The sequence below is a fragment of the Somniosus microcephalus genome, chromosome 5, assembly GCF_052327205.1.
Source record: "Somniosus microcephalus isolate GS21.2 chromosome 5, FLI_Smic_1.0, whole genome shotgun sequence".
NCBI lineage: Eukaryota > Metazoa > Chordata > Chondrichthyes > Squaliformes > Somniosidae > Somniosus > Somniosus microcephalus.
The window spans coordinates 107178585-107198257 of NC_140991.1; the positions used below are offsets into that span (position 1 = coordinate 107178585).

Consider the following 19673-nt stretch of genomic DNA (forward strand, 5'->3'; position numbering starts at 1 on the left):
CATCCTGGTGAATCTCCTCTGCACCCTCTGCAATGCAATCACATCCCTCCTATAGTGTGACGACCAGAACTGCACACAGTATTCCAGCTGTGGCCTAACTAGCGTATTGTACAGCTCCATCATAACCTCCCTGCTCTTATATTCTATGCCTCAGCTAATGAAGGCAAGTATCCCATGTGCCTTTTTAACCACCTTATCTACCTGTCCTGCTGCCTTCAGGGATCTATGTAAATGCACACCAAGGTCCCTCTGATCCTCTGTCCTTCCTAGGGTCCTACCATTCATTGTGTATTCCCTTGCCGTGTTAATCCTCCCAAAATGCATCACTTCACACTTTTCAGGGTTAAATTCCATTTGCCACTGTTCTGCCCATCTAACCATCCCGTCTATATCATCCTATAACCTGAGGCTTCCCTCCTCGCTATTTGCCACTCTACCAATTTTCATGTCATCTGCGAACTTACTGATCATACCTCCTACATTCATATCTAAATCATTGATGTACACTACAAACAGCAATGGACCCAGCACCGATCCCTGCGGTACACCACTGGTCACAGGCTTCCAGTCACAAAAACAACCTTCGACCATCACACTCTGCCTCCTGCCACTAAGCCAATTTTGGATCCAATGTGCCAAATTGCCCTGGATCCCATGGGCTCTTACCTTCTTGACCAGTACTTTGTCAAAAGTGTTACTGAAGTCTGCGTAGACTACATCAACTGCACTACCCTCATCCACCCACCAAGTCACCCCCTCGAAAAATTCAATCAAATTGGTCAGACATGATCTCCCCCTGACAAAGTCATGCTGCTTTTTAATCTGCTACCTAGCTCACTAAATTCTTGTTGCAGGACCTCATCCCTCTTTCTACCCATGTTGTTGGTACCAATGTGAACCACGTCCTCTGACTGTTCACCCTCCCCCTTCAGAATGCCCTGCAGCCGTTCAGTGACATCCTTGACCCTGGCACCAGGGAGGCAACATACCATCCCGGAGTCACGTCTGCGGCCACAGAAACGTCTATCTGTTCCCCTTATGATAGAATTCCCTATCACTATTGCTCTCCCATTCCTTTTCCTCCCCTCCTGTGCAGCTGAGCCACTCTGTGCCATTAGGATTCTATGACGTCCACCCACCTGAGGGGGCAAACGGGATCTCAGTTTAACACCTCATCCGAAGACGGCACCTCCGACAGCCTAGTTTTTGTACTCAAGTCTCTGGAGAAGGGCTTGAACCCATAGCCTTCTGACTCAGAGGCGAGAGTGCTACCAACAGAGACATGGCTGACACAGCAAAAAGGAAATGAATAATGGATGTAAAGTGGGATGGGTTTGCACTATATTTGTGAAAAATTGTTTGAGTAGAGGACTGCAGGCTATATTTGAAGTACTAATGTGTCCCCTTTGCTTTTCCTTTCAGGGTAATCTAAGCTTCTCGTGTGTGGAATCTCATGCCGTACCTGTATTTTTCAATAGCAGCAGTTATTTACAGCTGCCTGGACGCATGAACCAGGACTTGTTTTCAGTCAACTTTATGTTTCGGACTTGGAATCCCAACAGTCTGCTCTTATTCAGCAAATTTGCCACAGGCTATGGAATGGTGGAAGTTGATCTTAGCGATGGAAAAGTTAGCATTAACGTCAGCATCAATCAGACAAAGATGAACAGCATTGAAATCTCTGCAGGTATGTGATGAAACAAAAAAAACAGCTCAAATCTTCAACTGAGCTTTGGATAAAACTGCAAATATTGAAAATGAAATGAAGTGTGAGGCTCACCAATGAAACTGCTTTAAAAATCAAAGAATTCGCATTCATTTTAATATCCTGTTGTTTAATTTTTCTGATGATTTTTATTTAACACTTTACAAGTGAAAACATTAGGGAATCACCTTGGGTTATTTAGTTATCCTGACAACATGAAGGAGCATAGTTATTGTGCACAGTTGAAGTTCCATGATTCCTGAAACTATCGGGATTAATAACTGTGGCCAAGAAATTCGGCACCTTAGCGCCTGTAGTTATGGCTGTTTTTAAAAACAAAATGGCGTCCGCCTTGCTTCCGCCCACTTCTGGCGCGACTCGCGCCGTTCGCCATCTTTTTGTAATGCTGACTTGACGCACGACCTGTCATTTTCGACATTGCCGCTTCATAAACACATACAGCTGCACAAGGGACCTCCCGCCAGCACTATTTAATGGGATACATCCAACTTGCAGGTAAGTTGATTGAAGACAAGCTGCTCGCAGTGGGAGGAGGAGGAGGCAGCCTGCACGGCCATGTTCCAGGCGGGCTGTCTGTGAGCACATCATCAGACTCTGGTTCCCCTGAATGAAACCCCAGATCCCCGTTGCTTAACACTTCCCCACCATCCCTCTGTCACGGAACATCACAGCGTCATCTTGGGCACAATGCTGAAATGAAAGCCACCGCAAAACAAACATTCCAAACCACATTTTTATATCATTGAATCCAATACGACATAAAAAAGTCAACTAATCACCCGTGTGCCTTTGCCTGTACTAGTGCTCCTATGAGGTGCTGCCCCAGTGGCTGCAGCATGGCTGGTGGAAGGCTGCTGACTTTCACTGGGGGAGACTGCAGATTGCCTTGCAGGATGACCTCGAGCAGCTCTGGGCCTAGAAGGCCCTAGTGTAGACTGCACCATCTTGGCATGGGCGGCAGCAGTCTGGGCAGGCTGCCTGATAGGCAACAGCAAGGGCACTGGCGAGTGGCAGTGGTGGAAATACAAATGCTGTCATCCTGAGAGAGGACAGCAGGCTTGTGCTTCACAGAGCTGCTGTCACTCCCCCAGGGCGGTGCCTCAGCAATCCTAGTATTTGGTTGGAGCACAGATTGTTGGACTGCTGTGACACCCTACAAGCCCTTTTCCACACGATGGCAGCAATCTGGGCTTGGGTGGCAGCATGCTGAGCCTGCAGGAGCGCAGTCTGAGCTTGAATGACAGAAGTCTTCATTTCCATAGGGACAGGAGAAGGCCATTTAGCCCCTCGAGCCTGTTCCACCATTCAATGAGATCATGGCTGATCTGCAACCTAATTCAATATACCTGCCTTGGTCCCCTATTCCTTAATACCTATGGTTAACAAAAATCTATCAATAGATTTAAAATTAACAATTGATCTGGCATCAACTTGCCGTTTGTGGAAGAACATTCCAAACTTCTACCATCCTTGCATTGTAGGAATTAACAGTGGGGTTGGGGTTATTGTCTCTGGCCAGTCAGAAGCCTCTGAGCTGCTCCAGGGACCCCCGTGCGGTTTCGAAGCGCTCCCCTATTCCTGGTTCTGACCGCCGGACTTATTCGGTAGCGATGTAGACAGAAAACGTGACTCGTGGTTTGGGTGCAAAACAGACCAGTATTTATTGAAACAAAAAGAAAGAAACAACTTAAAAATAAACAATACAACACTCCTATGCTCAATACAGCACTTTTACTGAACGCAGTACACTTAGTGTCTACAACAGCGCTCTTTGCTGAGTGCAACACTCCTTTATTTAAATACAGCACTTTTAAATATAGAAACGCCTTGCTCACTACAGCACCTTTGCATAGTGGCTTTTACTTAAAAAAAACAGCACTTTAATACAGAACCCTTAGTGTCCACTGAAGCACTTCTCTGCTTAGTGCAACACCCTTTTAATAGCACTTTTAATATAGAAACACCTTGCTCACTACAGCACCTTTGCTTAGTGGCTTTTACTTAAAAACAGCACTTTAATACAGAACCCTTAGTGTCCACTGAAGCACTTCTCTGCTTAGTGCAACACCCTTTTTAATAGCACTTTTAAAATAGAAACACCTTGCTCACTGCAGCACCTTTGCTTAGTGGCTTTTACTTAAAAAACAACACTTTAATACAGCTACTCTCAGTGTTCACTACAGCCTTAACTGCTAGTGCAACACTGTTACTTAAATAGGGGAGGAGAGAACGGACACAATGAGGGAAAAGCAACTAAAATCACAGTTCTAACAAAATTCCCACTTAATTCCCACCCCTATACCTATTCTAAGTTGCCTTGTAATGGGCTAGAAAAATATATGCTCACCAATGAAGAACGCCTGCTCCGTGCCCTGCAATCTTTGATCTTCACTGCCCCGAAGTAAAAACACCCCAGTATTTTAAAAGTAAACTGCTGGTGTTCCACTCCTTTAGGCAGGCTCCCACATTGCAGAGAGCACAGAGGCGAGGCCACAGAGAGAGAGAGGCTTCTGAGAAGCTATCTTTTATACCCCATTTGGGGCCCACCCAAATCCGGATGTATCTGGGCTAAACAAAAGGGATCCAAATTGTCACCATTGTCTTGTAATGGGTTTGGATGAATCACCCATTCGTTTAAACTGTTTTTTTTCTCAGTTTAAATGTGTCCTCATTGGCTGTGATGGGCTTTTTGAATAAAGCTGCCGTGCTTTGAAAAAAAAGCATGTCCATTTCCTTGATTGCTTGAGTAGTGTAAACAAAAGTCATTGTCCTTGTGGTCAGACTGAAACCGCAGTAATCCTTTGTATAGCAGTTTCTGTAAACACATTGATTGTCTCTGTAGGGAGGGGAAACTCCCTGAACTGCCTTTGATTGGCAGTCTGGTCAGCCATCTTTGACCTTCGCCTTTTTCACAGACACACACACAAGCTGCCTTTTCAATGTCTTTTGTCTTCTGCCATGCGGTCTGGCGGCCATTTTGATCCCTGGATTTTTAAAGGTATATTACCCAGGTATTCTTTAATCAAAATTCAATCTTCGGAACTGTAGGAAATCTCAAAATTATTGCAAAATCCCTACAGTCCCCCATCGGATACTAAAACTTGCTTGTAGTATCCTGGCCAAAGGTGAGCAATAATTTCTGACCCCCCACAAACAACCTTCCCTTATCCTTATCTAAATCTATCTTTGATCCCCCGACACCTCCATGTCCCCTGCCCCGAGAGAATTGCAGTACGGTAGGCATCTATTGACAGAAAACCAAAATTAATTAAATAATCAATACATGGAGGGGGTCCAATGCCCCTGCACCACTTATATTCATAATAATTCAAGCATGGAGGGGGTCCGATGCCCCTGCACCACTTGTAACATAATTTTAACATGACACAACATCTTTAATGGGCTTGTCACCCAGCCAATATATCTGCTAAAAATACACATGGAAGACAACGAGCTTCCCCTTTTTTTTATTACAATGCAATTGCCTGGCACTTTATTAAATGGCACTGTTCTTCAGCCAGAAATGTATTTTAAATTGAAACAAAAGGAAACACAACAATTCCTAGGCATATGCAATTTGTTCCCTTAACTCCAAACAAGCAGTAAAATAATTAACAAGTTTTTGTAAATTCTTAGTCTTAAATTGTATTTCCAGTAACAGTTTAAATGTTGTGGGCATCCGCTTCCTGCAGATCCCTTTCTTCGCGGGCTGGGAGTGCTCCTTCCTTGAGCACTCCTCGACACGCTGGTCCTCTGTACCTTCCGGAACGCTGAAAAAAAAACATCTCGCCAGGTCCCCTGGCTCGGGGAGGGGAGTGTAATCAGGTCCCGCAGCCGTGATCCACAATACAATTCAGGAACGGTACCACACTTAAAACTTATACACGAATATTAATTGCAATATAAAAACAAAATTAACACATTCTACCTTAATCCTATATACATTACTTGCCCAAGACTATATACAAGCACCGCCCGTCTCCGGGCAGCCAGCTTAATCCCTGGTTGGGCTGCCACAGGCTGCTTCCTGTGGCGTGGCTGGACTGTTTCTAGCTTCTAGTCCCTCGCAGCTTATGGCTGCTGGTTGGGGACCTCTGCCTTTTGGCTTCTCCCTGACTCGGGAGTCCGCCCTACTCCACTGGAAAGTGGGTGACCATACTTTCTTGGGCTGGGGTACCCAAAGAGATCTCCTAGGGAGTGTTGCCGGTGGGGCTACCCTTGTGAGCAGACCCTTAGCACGGGCCACACTCCCTGCTGGCTGGGGACCTCCTCCTTTGGGTCCCTCCCTTCCCAAACCTGGGCTGGGGACAGGCAATCCCTTGCCACCGGCTGCCGGTGGCTGAGAGCCTTCCCCTTCAGGTCTAAAACCTGGTTCAGGCTCCTCCCCGGAGTCCCACAAGAGAGGGGGAATCGCTCGGGCCAAGTGCTGGGGAGCTTCTACCATCCCAGCTGCCTGTTCCCCTGCCCCCTGCTTAAACAACCCGCATTGTTTGATATAACTGGCTGCCTGCCAGTAATCCTGTTCAAAATCATGAATAGCTCTTCCCCTAACGCAAGCCACAGCGCCTGCCTGTGCAGCCTGTGAGCTTGTACCTGCTGTGGGCTGGGGATTTCTATTCTCAGGTTCGCTCCCTGCTGCCTGTTTTCCTGTGGGTCACATTAAGCTAGATGGGACCCCATTAGACCGGGGTGAATTGGTCAGGTCTTCCGAGTGGACCACCGTGCTGGAGGCTCCAGTGTCCACCGAATATCTCCCCTGCACCATCTCCACCCCCATCTCAACATAGGGCCTGCTCCCCTCAGCATTTTTGCGGGGACACAGGCCAACAGGCTGCGCTGGCTCTAGTCATTGCTGGGTGTGAGGTGGGGCAGATGGGGTTAAAACACTGGTGGTGGCTGCTACTCTCCCCTGGCCAGTCAGAAGAGACCGTAGGGACTGTAAAAATGACTCAATTGCTGCGGGAGGGAGGTCTGGCCCTGCCTTTTGGGCTGGGGCTGTGGGATCCTATCCCTTGTCCTTCCAAGGATTTTTACAGTCTTTTCTCCAGTGACCGTCTTTCCCGCACCCATAGCAATTTAACCTAGCCTGGGAGGGACGGTTCCCCTCCTGGTGCCACTCTTTCTTACTCTGGCTCCCAGGTTTAACCTCATGGACTCTTCCCTTGGGTTGGGGAGCCTCGATACCCCTCATGTTCCTGAAGGCTGCTGTGAGCCGACGGATCACCGCTTCTTCGGTGGTCTGGGGGTTTCGGGGGCCAAACCAAGCCATGACCTGGGCTTGGATCTGGGGTAGGCGGTTTGTCATGCGACACCGGAGCCAGTGAGTCAATTGGACTGGGTCCAGTGCTGCCCGCCCTGGCATTCCTGGGCAGGCGCTCCGGTAGACTGGCCACAGCCTGTCTGCGAACGCCTGCGGGGACTCCCCTGGGAGCTGCACTGTTCTTTCCACCCGAGCGAACGGGCTACCATCATTGAGTCCCATGGCCTCCAATACCTCATTCTTAAGACCCTCATAATCCCTCTGCCCCCTTTTGCACTCGCCAGATAGGGACTGGAGGAGATCACCTGCCAGGGAAAACAGCAGCATTTTTGCTTGCTCTGCCTCATCGCAGTCATTTACACAAGCTGCTTGCTCTATCTCCCTGAAGTGCAGAGAGGGGTCTCCCTTTTTAGTGAGCTTGGGGATGTGGCTAACCATGTCCCTGAGCTGGTGGGTGCCATACGGCACCAGAAACTGATTCTGGTTGGCCCCTGGGTCATCTTCATCAACGGGCGGACCGTACCTCCGTTGTCGGAGGGGGTACACTGGTCCTGGTCCCAGCCTATCTAGCGGGGCCGGCTGTGCTTCCTCTACCACCTCATCCTCCACCCCCCTTTGCTGCCAGAGCTCCTGAAAGCTCGGAGCCATTCCCTGACCAACCTTTCCCTGGGTGTTGCCTGTGGGACGGTTTTAATTGGGTTGCCAGTAAAATCTGACTGACCTGCCTTTGGGCTGATCAGGCATATCATCCCCTTTGCTCTTTTTACAGCCATATTCAGGCTTTCTATCTCTGTCCTACAGGGGCCATGATCTGCTTCCTCAAACCCTTGCTCGCAGGCCAGCTTATATGCTGCCTTTACTTCCCTAACCTTTTCCTCCTGCTCTTTTAATTCTTGTATGAGGCGAGCATTCTCCTCCCGCACCCTCATCTCATTGCTCTTGGCCTCTGCAACTAGGCACTTCAGGTACTCTGACTCGTGCCTCATGTGGCTTTTGCCCTCACTAAACTGAACTACCAGGCGCTCTACCTTGGCCTGGTATTCCTCAACCTCTCTTTCCTTATCCCAACTCTCTGCCCTGGCTTCTCTAAGCCTGCGGGTAACCTCCCCAAGCCTGCGGGAACATAACCACAAACAAACCAGTGGGATAAAAAGAAACCCAATAACTACTGCTCTCTCCAGACTCAAACCACTGTCTGCCACATCGCACACCGTTGCCAACGTCCCTGCCTCGGTCACCATTTTGTAGGAATTAACAGCGGGGTTGGGGTTATTGTCTCTGGCCAGTCAGAAGCCTCTGTGCTGCTCCAGGGACCCCCGTGCGGTTTCAAAGCGTTCCCCTATTCCTGGTTCTGACCACCGGACTTATTCAGTAGCGATGTAGACGGAAAACGTGACTCATGGTTTGGCTGCAAAACAGACCAGTATTTATTGAAACAAAAAGAAAGAAATAACTTAAAAATAAACAATACAACACTCCTATGCTCGATACAGCACTTTTACTCAACGCAGTACGCTTAGTGTCCACTAGAGCACTCTTTGCTGAGTGCAATGCTCCTTTATTTAAATACTAGCTGGGGAGCCACGCGTTGCGAGGGCAATTTTGGGGCGTTTGGTCTCCCTGCCCCTGTGTGTCCCCCCTCTCCCTGTCATGTCCTCTCCCTGTCCTATCCCTCCCCTCTCTCCCTCCCTTCCCTCCCCCTCCCCTCCCCTCCCTCGCTCCCCCCCCTCCCCTCCCTCCCCTCCCCTCCCTCGCTCCCCCCCCCTCCCCTCCCCTCCCTCCCCTCCCCTCCCTCGCTCCCCCCCCTCCCCTCCCGCTCCCCTCCTCCCCCCCCTCCCGCTCCCCTCCTCCCCTCCCCTCTGTCCCTCTCTCCGGCCCCTCCCCCTGCCTAGCGCCTGAGGTCCGGTGCCGTTGCTGAGGTCCCCCGCGTATCACGCGGCTGATGGACGGCCGCTGCGGGCGGGCGGGCAGCGCATGCGCGGTGAGTGCGGGCGGCGCATGCGCGGTCAGTGCGAGCGGCCCGCGGGAGCCGGCAAGGCCGTTAGCGAGCAGGAAACTTCGGGCGGCACACCCGTGCTCCGTCCGCGACACCTGAGAGGGGGAAGTAGAGAGAGACAGAGAGGGAAGAGGAGAAGGAGAGAGAGGGAAGAGGAGAGAGGGAAGAGGAGAAGGAGAGAGAAGGAAGAGGAGAAGGAGAGAGAGAGAGGGAAGAAAGAGAGAGAGAGAGAGAGAGAGAGAATTTTTTTCAGCTTCAGGCCCTGAGTCCCCCCTGCGCGAGGGTGAGGAGGAGGGGGGGGGGGGGGTTGCTAAACACAATATAAAACTGAAATAAATTGTTAATTAATTCCCTAACACATAATTCAAATATTTACCTTAGTTCCCGAACACACAGAAAGTGTGGGGGGAAAAATCGTGAAAAATCAAGATGGCGGCCACTCACCTCGGTTCAGAAGGATAAGGCCCGCCCACACACGCACCGATTGGTCGACCGGTCAGGTCACCCAAGCGTAGGATTGGTCAATCGTCGAGTCACTCGACACTCAACTGTAGGAAGACCTCGACGTCACACGGTCGCTAATGAGCGGAACGCTGAACGTTTTTGGGATACCGCGGGCGGGATTTTTGTCCGGCCGAAACGTAAATACGCCTATGCAGCACCTTTGCATAGTGGCTTTTACTTAAATAAAACAGCACTTTAATACAGAACCCTTAGTGTCCACTGAAGCACTTCTCTGCTTAGTGCAACACCCTTTTAATAGCACTTTTAATATAGAAACACCTTGCTCACTACAGCACCTTTGCTTAGTGGCTTTTACTTAAAAACAGCACTTTAATACAGCTACTCTCAGTGTTCACTACAGCCTTAACTGCTAGTGCAACACTGTTACTTAAATAGGGGAGGAGAGAATGGACACAACGAGGGAAAAAAAGACTAAAATCACAGTTCTAACAAAATTCCCACTTAATTCCCACCCCATACCTATTCTAAGTTGCCTTGTAATGGGCCAGAAAAATATATGCTCACCGATGAAGAACGCCTGCTCCGTGCCCTGCGATCTTTGATCTTCACTGCCCTGAAGTAAAAACACCCCAGTATTTTAAAAGTAAACTGCTGGTGTTCCACTCCTTTAGGCAGGCTCCCACGTTGTAGAGAGCACAGAGGTGAGGCCACAGAGAGAGAGAGGCTTCTGAGAAGCTATCTTTTATACCCCATTTGGGGCCCACCCAAATCCAGATGTATCTGGGCTAAACAAAAGGGATCCAAACTGTCACCATTGTCTTGTAATGGGTTTGGATGAATCACCTATTCGTTTAAACTGGTTTTTTTTCAGTTTAAATGTGTCCTCATTAGCTGTGATGGGCTTTTTGAATAAAGCTGCCGTGGTTTGAAAAAAAGCATGTCTATTTCCTTGATTGCTTGAGTAGTGTAAACAAAAGTCATTGTCCTTGTGGTCAGACTGAAACCGCAGTAATCCTTTGTGTAGCAGTTTCTGTAAACACATCGATTGTCTCTGCAGGGAGGGGAAACTCCCTGAACTGCCTTTGATTGGCAGTCTGGTCAGCCATCTTTGATCTTCACCTTTTTCACAGACACACACACAAGCTGCCTTTTCAATGTCTTTTGTCTTCTGCCATGCGGTCTGGTGACCATTTTGATCCCTGGATTTTTAAAGGTATATTACCCAAGTATTCTTTAATCAAAATTCAATCTTTGGAACTGTAGGAAATCTTGAAATTATTGCAAAATCCCTACAGTATGTAAAAGTGTTTCCTAACTTCACTCCTGAAAGGTCTGGCTCTAATTTTTAGACAATGCCCCCTAGTCGTAGACTGCCCAACCAGGAGAAATAGTTTCGCTCTATCTACTTATCTATTGCCCTTAATATCTTGAAAACTTCAATCAAATCACCCTTTAATCTTCTAAATTCCAGGGAATGCAACCCTAGTTTGTGTAATTTCTCCTCGTAATTTAACCCTTGGAGTCTGGGTAGCATTCTGGTAAACCTATGCTGCACTCCCTTCAAGGCCAGTATATCCTTCCTAAAGTGTGGTGCCCAGAATTGCTCACTGTATTCCAGGTGTGGTCTAACCAGGGCTTTGTATAGCTGGAGCATAACTTCTACCCCTATGTATTCTAGTCCTCTCGATATAAAGGCCAGCATTCCATTAGCCTTTTTGATTATTTTCTGTACCTGTTCATGACATTTTAATGATCTATGTACCTGGACCCCCAAGTCTCTTTGGACTTCCGCTGTTTGTAGCTTTACATCATTCCACTGCAGCACTCAAACTTTGGGTTGCTTCCACTTGTGCTGCAGTGGAAGCTGAGACATCGGCCATCATTGTTGGGACCACAAGTGCACTAATGGAGTTGCCCATCACTTCCATCCTGGAAATCATGGGCTCCCAGCTCTGCGCAAAGCCCTGTGCAAAGTTGGTGCCGGACTCCTCCATGCTCCTTGACAGTGACAACAGGCACTCTGGTAGGCCTGCCAATGCATCAAGCATTTCTATGTGCATGCCCATCAGCCTTCTTCTGTAGGCCGCCCCATTGAATTCCTCATCTGAATCCTCTGCAGCAGATTTTTTGTGTTACCTTGCCCTCCGGGGATCTGGCACCTGCGCTGCTCTTTCCCCCTGCCGTGGCTGCAGGCCACTTGTGCCCAGTGACTCACCATGTGCAGATCCCGCTTCTATGCTACCCTCTAAAGTACGTGTAATGCCAGTATCTGAGCAGGTGTCTGTGAGTGTCAGATCGAGTGATGGTTTTTCTTCTTCTCCATCACTCTCCTCTTGCTCTTCCTGCAGTGGCTGGCTAGGTTGGAGTTCTTGGGTATCTGAAAGGAGAAACGCACAAGGGTAGGGTTGTGGTGAGGGGAAGGAGGGAAAGCAAGATGTGCATGCTTACACCATCAGTACCTTGTAAATGAAAAGAGATTGTGGGATGAGGGGGAAGTGGGATGCAAGAAGGAGGATTAGGTATGAGCTAATCATCATCATCAATGGTTTCAACCTCACTGATTACCAAGGCTTCAGTGACGGCCCCTCCAATCATTTACAGCACCATCTCCTCCAGCTGGGTCAGGATATGCAGGCTTGCCCGTTTCCTGTCGATTCGCTGCTGCTGCCTGTGGTTGAGCCACCTTTTTTTTAAATTTGTTTATGGGATGTGGACGTCACTGGCAAGGCCAGCATTTATTGCCCATCCCTAATTGCCCTTGAGAAGGTGGTGGTGAGCCGCCTTAGAACATAAGAACATAAGAAACAGGAGCAGGAGTAGGCCAATCGGCCCCTTGAGCCTGCTCCACCATTCAATAAGATCATGGCTGATCCAATCTTGGCCTCAACACCACTTTCCCACTCTCTCCCCATACCCCTTGACTCCCTTGTAGTTCAAATGTCTGTCAATCTCCGCCTTGAATATATTCAATGACTCCGCCTCCACAGCTCTCCGGGGTAGAGAATTCCAAAGATTCACGACCCTCTGAGAGAAGAAATTCCTCCTCATCTCCGTCTTAAATGGGAGACCCCTTATTCTGAAACTATACCCCCTAGTTCTAGATACCCCCACTAGGGGAAACATCCTCTCAGCATCCACCCTGTCAATCCCCCTCAGAATCTTATGTGTTTCAATAAGATCACCTCTCATTCTTCTAAATTCCAATGAGTATAGGCTCAAACTGCTCAACCTTTCATCATACGTCAACCCCTTCATCCCAGGAATCAACCTAGTGAACCTTCTCTGTACTGCCTCCAATGCAAGTATATCCTTCCTTAAATATGGAGACCACAACTGTACGCAGTTCTCCAGGTGCGGTCTCACAGCGCCCTGTTAAGTTGCATCAAAACTTCCCTACTTTTATACTACATACCCCTTGCAATAAAGGCCAACATTCCATTAGATACATAGATACATAGAAGATAGGAGCAGGAGTAGGCCATTTGGCCTCTCGAGCCATTTAATGAGATTAGGGCTGATCATCCAAATTCAGTACCCTGTCCCTGCTTTCTCCCCATATCCCTTGATCCCTTTAGCCTTAAGAAATATATCTAACTCCTTCTTGAATATATTTAATGAATTGGCCTCAACTGCCTTCTGTGGTAGAGAATTCCACAGGTTCACCACTCTCTGGGTGAAGAAAGTCCTCCTCATCTCAGTCCTAAATGGCTTAACCCTTATCCTTAGACTGTGACCCCTGGTTCTGGACTCCCCTGCCATCGGGAACATCCTTCCTGCATCTAGTCTGTCTAGTCCTGTTAGAATTTTATAAGTTTCAATGAGATCCCCTCGTATTCTTCTAAACTCTAGCGAATATAAGCCTAATCGACCCAATCGCTCCTCATACGTCATTCCTGCCATCCCAGGCATCAGTCTGGTGAATCTTTGCTGCACTCTCTCCATGGCAAGAACATCCTTCCTCAGATGAGGTGGCCAAAACTGCACACAATACTCAAGGTGTGGCCTCACCAAGGCCCTGTACAACTGCAGCAAGACATCCTTGCTCCTGTACTCGAATCCTCTCGCTATGAAGGCCAACATACCATTTGCCTTCTTAACCGCCTGCTGCACCTGCATGCTTACCTTCAGTGACTGGTGCACAAGGACACCCAGGTCTCGTTGCACTTCCCCTTTTCCCAATCTATTGCCATTCAGATAATAATCTGTGTTCCTGTTTTGGCCACCGAAGTGGATAACCTCGCATTTATCCACATTATACTGCATTTGCCATGCATCTGCCCAATCACCCAACCTGTCCAAATCATACTGGAGTTTCTATGCATCCTCCTCACAGCACACACTCCCACCCAGTTTTGTGTCGTCTGCAAACTTGGAGATATCACATCTAGTTCCCTCGTCTAGATCATTTATATATATTGTGAATAGCTGGGGTCCTAGCACCGATCCCAGTAGTCACTGCCTACCACTCGGAAAAGGACCCGTTTATTCCAACTCTTTGCTTCCTGTCTGCCAACCAGTTCTCTATCCAAGACTCTAGCCTTCCTAATTACTTGCTGTATCTTGTAGATGGTACACAGTGCAGCCATGGTACGCCGGTGGTGGAGGGAGTGAATGTTTAAGGTGGTAGATGAGGTGCCAATCAAGCGGGCTGCTTTGTCCTGGATGGTGTTGAGCTTCTTGAGTGTTGTTGGAGCTGCACTGATCCAGGCAAGTGGAGAGTATTCCAACACACTCCTTACTTGTGTCTTGTAGATGATAGAAAGTCTTTCAGGAGTCAGGAGTTGAGACACCCACCGCAGAATACCCAGCCTCTGACCTGCTCTTGTTGCCACAGTATTTATGTGGCTGATCCAGTTATGGATGTTGATGGTGGGGGATTCGGCGATGGTAATGCCATTGAATGTCAAGGGACGGTGGTTAGACTCTCGCTTATTGGAGATAGTCATTGTCTGGCACTTCTGTGGCGCGAATGTTACCTGCCACTTATCAGCCCAAGCCTGAACATCATCCAGGTCTTGTTGTATGCAGGCATGGACTGCTTCATTATCTGATGAGTTGTGAATGGCACCGAACACTGTGCAGTTATCAGCGAACATCCCCATTTCTGACCTTATGTTGGAGGGAAGGTCATTGATGAAGCAGCTGAAGGTAGTTGATTCTAGGACACTGCCCTGAGGAACTCCTGCAGCGATGTCCTGGGGCTGTGATGATTGACCTTCAATCACCACAACGATCTTCCTTTGTGCTAAGTATGACTCCAGCTACTGGAGTGCTTTCCCCCCCGATTCCCATTGACAGTTTTACTAGTGCTCCTTGATGCCACACTTGGTCAAAAGCTGGCCTGATGTCAAGGGCAGTCACTCTCACCTCACCTCTGGAATTCAGCACCTTTGTCCATGTTTGGACCAAGGCTGTAATGAGGTCGGGAGCAGAGTTGTCTTGGCAGAACCCAAACTGGGCATCAGTGAGCAGGTTATTGGTGAGTAAGTGCCGCTTGATAGCACTGTCGATGACACCTTCCATCACTTTGCTGATGATTGAGAGTAGACTGATGGGGCGGTAATTGGTTGGATTGGATTTGTCCTGCCTTTGTGGACAGGACATACCTGGTCAGTTTTCCACATTGTTGGATAGGTGCCAGTGTTGTAGCTGTACTGGAACAGCTTGGCTAGAGGCGTGGCTACTTCTGGAGCACGTCTTCAGCACGATAGCCGGGATGTTATCAAGGCCCACAGCCTTTGCTGTATCCAGTGCGCTCAGCAGTTTCTTGATATCACGTGGAGTGAATTGAATTGGCTGAAGACTGGCTTCTGTGATGGTGGGGACCTCAGGAGGAGGCCGAGATGGATCATCCACTTGGCACTTCTGGCTGAAGATGGTTGCAAATGCTTCAGCCTTGTCTTTTGCACTCACGTGCTGGGCTCCACCATCATTGAGGATGGGTTATTCATGGAGCCTCTTTCTCCCGTTAGTTGTTTAATGGTCTACCACCATTCACGTCTGGATGTGGCAGGACTACAGAGCTTTGATCTGATCCGTTGATTGTGGGATCGCTTAGCCCTGTCTATAGCATGCTGCTTCCGCTTTTAACATGCATGTAGTCCTGTGTTGCAGCTTCTCCAGGATGGCACCTCATTTTAGGTATGCCTGGTGCTGCTCCTGGCATGCCCTTCTACACTCCTTATTGAACCAGGGTTGGTCCCCTTCTTCTTCTTCTTCTTCGGCAGTCCCTCGGAACCGAGGATGACTTGCTTCCGCATTAAAAATGAGTTTGCAGGTGACTGATTAGTCCAATGTGGGACCTACAGTCTCTGTCACAGGTGGGGCAGACGGTGGTTGAAGGGACGGAAGGGTGGGGTGCTTGGGTTGACGTGCGCTCCTTGCGCTGCCTGCGCTTGGCTTCCGCTTGCTACCGGCAAAGAGACTCGAGGTGCTCGGCACCTTCCCGGATGCTTCTCCTCCACTTTGTGCGGTCTTGGGCCAGGGATTCCCAGGTGTTGGTGGGGATGTTACACTTTTTCAAGGAGGTTTTGAGGGTGTCCTTGAAGCATTTCCTCTGCCCACCTAGGGCTTGCTTGCCGTGTCGAAGCTCAGAGTAGAGCGCTTGTTTTGGGAGTCTCGTATTGGGCATGCGGACAATGTGACCCGTCCATCGGAGCTGATTGAGCATGGTCAAAGCTTCGATGCTGGGGATGTTGGCCTGAGCAAGAACACTGACGTTGGTGCGCCTATCCTGCCAATGGATTTGCAGGATCTTGCAGAGGCAGCGTTGGTGATACCTCTCCAGTGCTTTGAGGTGCCTGCTGTACATGGTCCATGTCTCTGAGGCATACAGCAGGGCGGGTATCACAGCTGCTCTATAGACCATGAGCTTAGTGCCGGGTTTGAGGTCCTGGTCTTCAAACACTCTCTTCCTCACGCGACCGAAGGCTGCACTGGCACACCGAAGGCGGTGTTGGACTTCGTCGTTGATGTCTGCCCTTGTTGACAGTAGGCTCCCGAGGTATGGAAAGTGGTCCACGTTGTCCAAGGCCTTGTCGTGGATTTTGATAATTGAGGGGCAGTACTGTGTAGTGGGGGTAGGTTGGTAGAGGACCTTTGTCTTACGGATGTTTAGAGTAAGGTCCGGTCCGGTGAAGGTGTTGACGATGGTTTGGAATTCGACCACTGAGTGAGCGCAGACGCAAGCGTCGTCTGCATATTGTAATTCTACGACAGAGGATGGGATGACCTTGGACCCTGGCTTGATGTTAATGGCAGAGTGAGGGATATGTCGGGCCATGAGGTTACAGATTGTGGTGGAATACAATTCTGCTGTAGCTGATGGCCCACATCACCTCATGGATGCCCAGTTTTGAGCTGCTAGATCTGTTCTGAATCTATCCCATTTAGCATAGTGGTAGTGGACGATGGAGGATGTCCTCAGTGTGAAGACGATCCTTCGTCTCCACAATGACTGTGCAGTGGTCACTGCTACCAATACTGTCATGGACAGATGCTTCTGCGACAGGTAGATTGGTGAGGATGAGGTCAAGTAGGTTTTCCCCTCGTGTTGGTTCTCTCACCGTCTGTCGCAGGCCCAGATTTGCAGCTATGTCCTTCAGGACTCGGCCACCCAGAGTACATTCTGTGCATTGCTACTCTCAGTGCTTCTTCCAAGTGGTGTTCAGCATGGAGGAGTACTGATTCATCAGCTGAGGGAGGGCGGTAGGTGGTAATCAGCAGGAGGTTTCCTTGCCCATGCTTGACCTGAAGCCATGAGACTTCATGGTGTCCAGAGTCAATGTTGATGACTCCCAGGGCCACTCCTTCCTGACTGTATACCACTGTGCAGCCACCCCTGGTGGGTCTGTCCTGCCGGTGGGACAGGACATACCCAGGGATGGTTATGGCGGATGGTGATGGAGGAGTTTGGGACACTGGCTGAAAGGTATGATTCTGTGAGTTTGACTATGTGGGACAGCTCTCCCAATTTTGGCACAAGTCCTCAGATGTTGGTGAGGAGAACTTTGCAGGGTTGACTGGGCTGGGTGTGCCATTGCCGTGTCCGTAGCTGGTGCCGATTGTTCCTTCATGTTTCTTTCTTATTATTTTGTATCATAGCGGTTTGTTACAACTGAATGTCTTGCTAGGTCATTTCAGAGGGCAGTTAAGAGTCAATCACATTGCTGTGGGTCTGGAGTCACATACAGGCCAGACCAGGTAATGACGGCAGGTTTCCTTCCCTAAAGGATATTAGTGAACCAGATGGGTTTTTACAACAATCCAATAGTTTCATGGTTACCATTACTGAAACTAGCTTTTCATTCCAGATTTATTTAAATAACTGAATTTAAATTCTCCAGCTGCCGTGGTGTGATTTGAACTCACATTTCCAGATCTTTAGTCCAGGCCTTTGGATTACTAGCCCAGTGACATTACCACTATGCTATCGTCCCCTAAGAGAGAGGGAAGTGTATCAATGAGTGTGGAGCAATGTGTTTGGATGAAGTGTATCAGTGAGTGTGGTGCAGTGTGTTTGGATGATATGTCTGTCATGGTTGAATAGCTGGCAGTGTGTGCAGGGTGTGAGGTTTGCAGCACTGGTAAGTATATGAGGGTGAGGTGAAGCCATGAATGTGAGGCATGAGTTCTGATTGTTGGTAGGTGAGTGATCAGGTGGGGTGCATTGAGCAGAGTGTGAGACTAGTGGTGCAGTTGGTGGGAGACGACATTTGAAGATGCATTCACTAACCTTGACCACTCGTATCAGGTCATTAAACTTCTTTTGGCACTTCATCCATGTCCTCAGGGCAACATTGCTGGCGTTGACCGCGTTGGCTATCTGCTCCCACTGACTTTGCAGTTTGTGTCTTGAGGGCCTCCTGGCCCCCTGTGGATAGAGGGCCTGTCCCCTCCTTTCCACCCCCTGCACTAAGGCCTCTAGTGCTGCATGCGAGAACTTGGAGCCCTCTCTGGCCTATTGAGCCATTATTCACTCTTCTTCTTTCTGAGTCTTGCCTCCACAACCAGTTCCAGCAGCTGCTGCAGGCAGGATACACTCCCCTTTAAGAGGTGCAGGCTGCCTTTAAGTAGTGGAGGCTAGCTTTAATTGGAGCTAGCCTCGTATGAACTTGGACCCCCTGCTAAGCATTCAGTCATTCAGCAGTGCATTCCGCGCTGGGCTGAACACTGCAATCATTATAATTAGCAGGCGCAATGAATGTTGCGTGCTGCCTGCATTCCTTCCAGTAGGCCCGGGCCAATCGTGCTTCGCGATCCCTGCACCTGTTTTCATTTCCAATCCAATTTTTAGCCCTCCAACATAGTGATGGGTTTGTGTGTGTGCCTGGCACCCAGCTAATGGAGAAATCCTCCTCAAAAGAAAAAGAAAAATAGGTTTGAAAAATAAAATCAAGTATAGAGTAACCCTTATTATGGGTATGCATTTTTAAAAAGTCAGTTGTGAAAAATATAATATCCTCATGTGTTTTTTTAAATTAAATAGGGAGTTGTGAATCTTCATTGGGGAGCTGATTGGGAAGAGTTACTGAACCAGAGTATGTGAAGATCTAAATTAACATTGACAGGAATATAGTTATTAACCTAGGGAACTTCAGTGATCAACTGAAGTATGTTAATCCAGCCTCATTGTACTGTCGGGCTGAGAGACTCCTTGAAATTAGTTCCCAGATGATGTAATCAGCATTTCCTATTTAAATATTAAAACCCTAGAAAGAAAGAAATGGAATAAATCTGAAAGATATTGGAGTCACTCAAAACTGTTTTATAACTGTAATAAAGGGCCTGAATTTCCGATCGAAGGCTTCGTGTGGGCGGATGCCTCCGATCGGAGAAAATCTATGAACTTACCTGCTGGCTCCATAGGTCCTGAGACTTGTGATCCTGGGCCTCTGCTCCGCGAAATGCACAGAGGCTCAGGTATCCCAGGGTCACAGGCAGTTCGCAAGCGTCCCTGGGATCACGTGGGCCATGGGGAACCAATCAAAGAAGGGAATCCCCATTCATACTTTCGATAGGTCTTTATGCACAGATCTGTCAAAAGTATGAATGGGGTCACTTAAAAAACACAGTAAAACATTAAATAATTTTTTTTAAATCACATATTTAATATTAATTAAAATGTCATTAAATTAAATATTTTAAACAAAAATTTAATTTTTTGAAAAAAGTAATTCAAGTTTTTCACTGGGCTAAAAATAAACTTACCCTTTTTTAAAGTATTT

General features: G+C 48.4%; 1 protein-coding gene across 1 annotated transcript in view; it reads left to right on the forward strand.

Moving 5' to 3' along the window:
- Window positions 1-19673, forward strand: part of LOC147117257 (contactin-associated protein-like 2) — a 1950749-nt gene that overhangs the window by 396629 nt on the left and 1534447 nt on the right. Inside the window, exon 7 of the mRNA XM_085988072.1 lies at window positions 1423-1687. Within this exon, the coding sequence (XP_085844198.1) occupies window positions 1423-1687 (265 nt within the window). The remainder of the gene's footprint in view (window positions 1-1422; window positions 1688-19673) is intronic.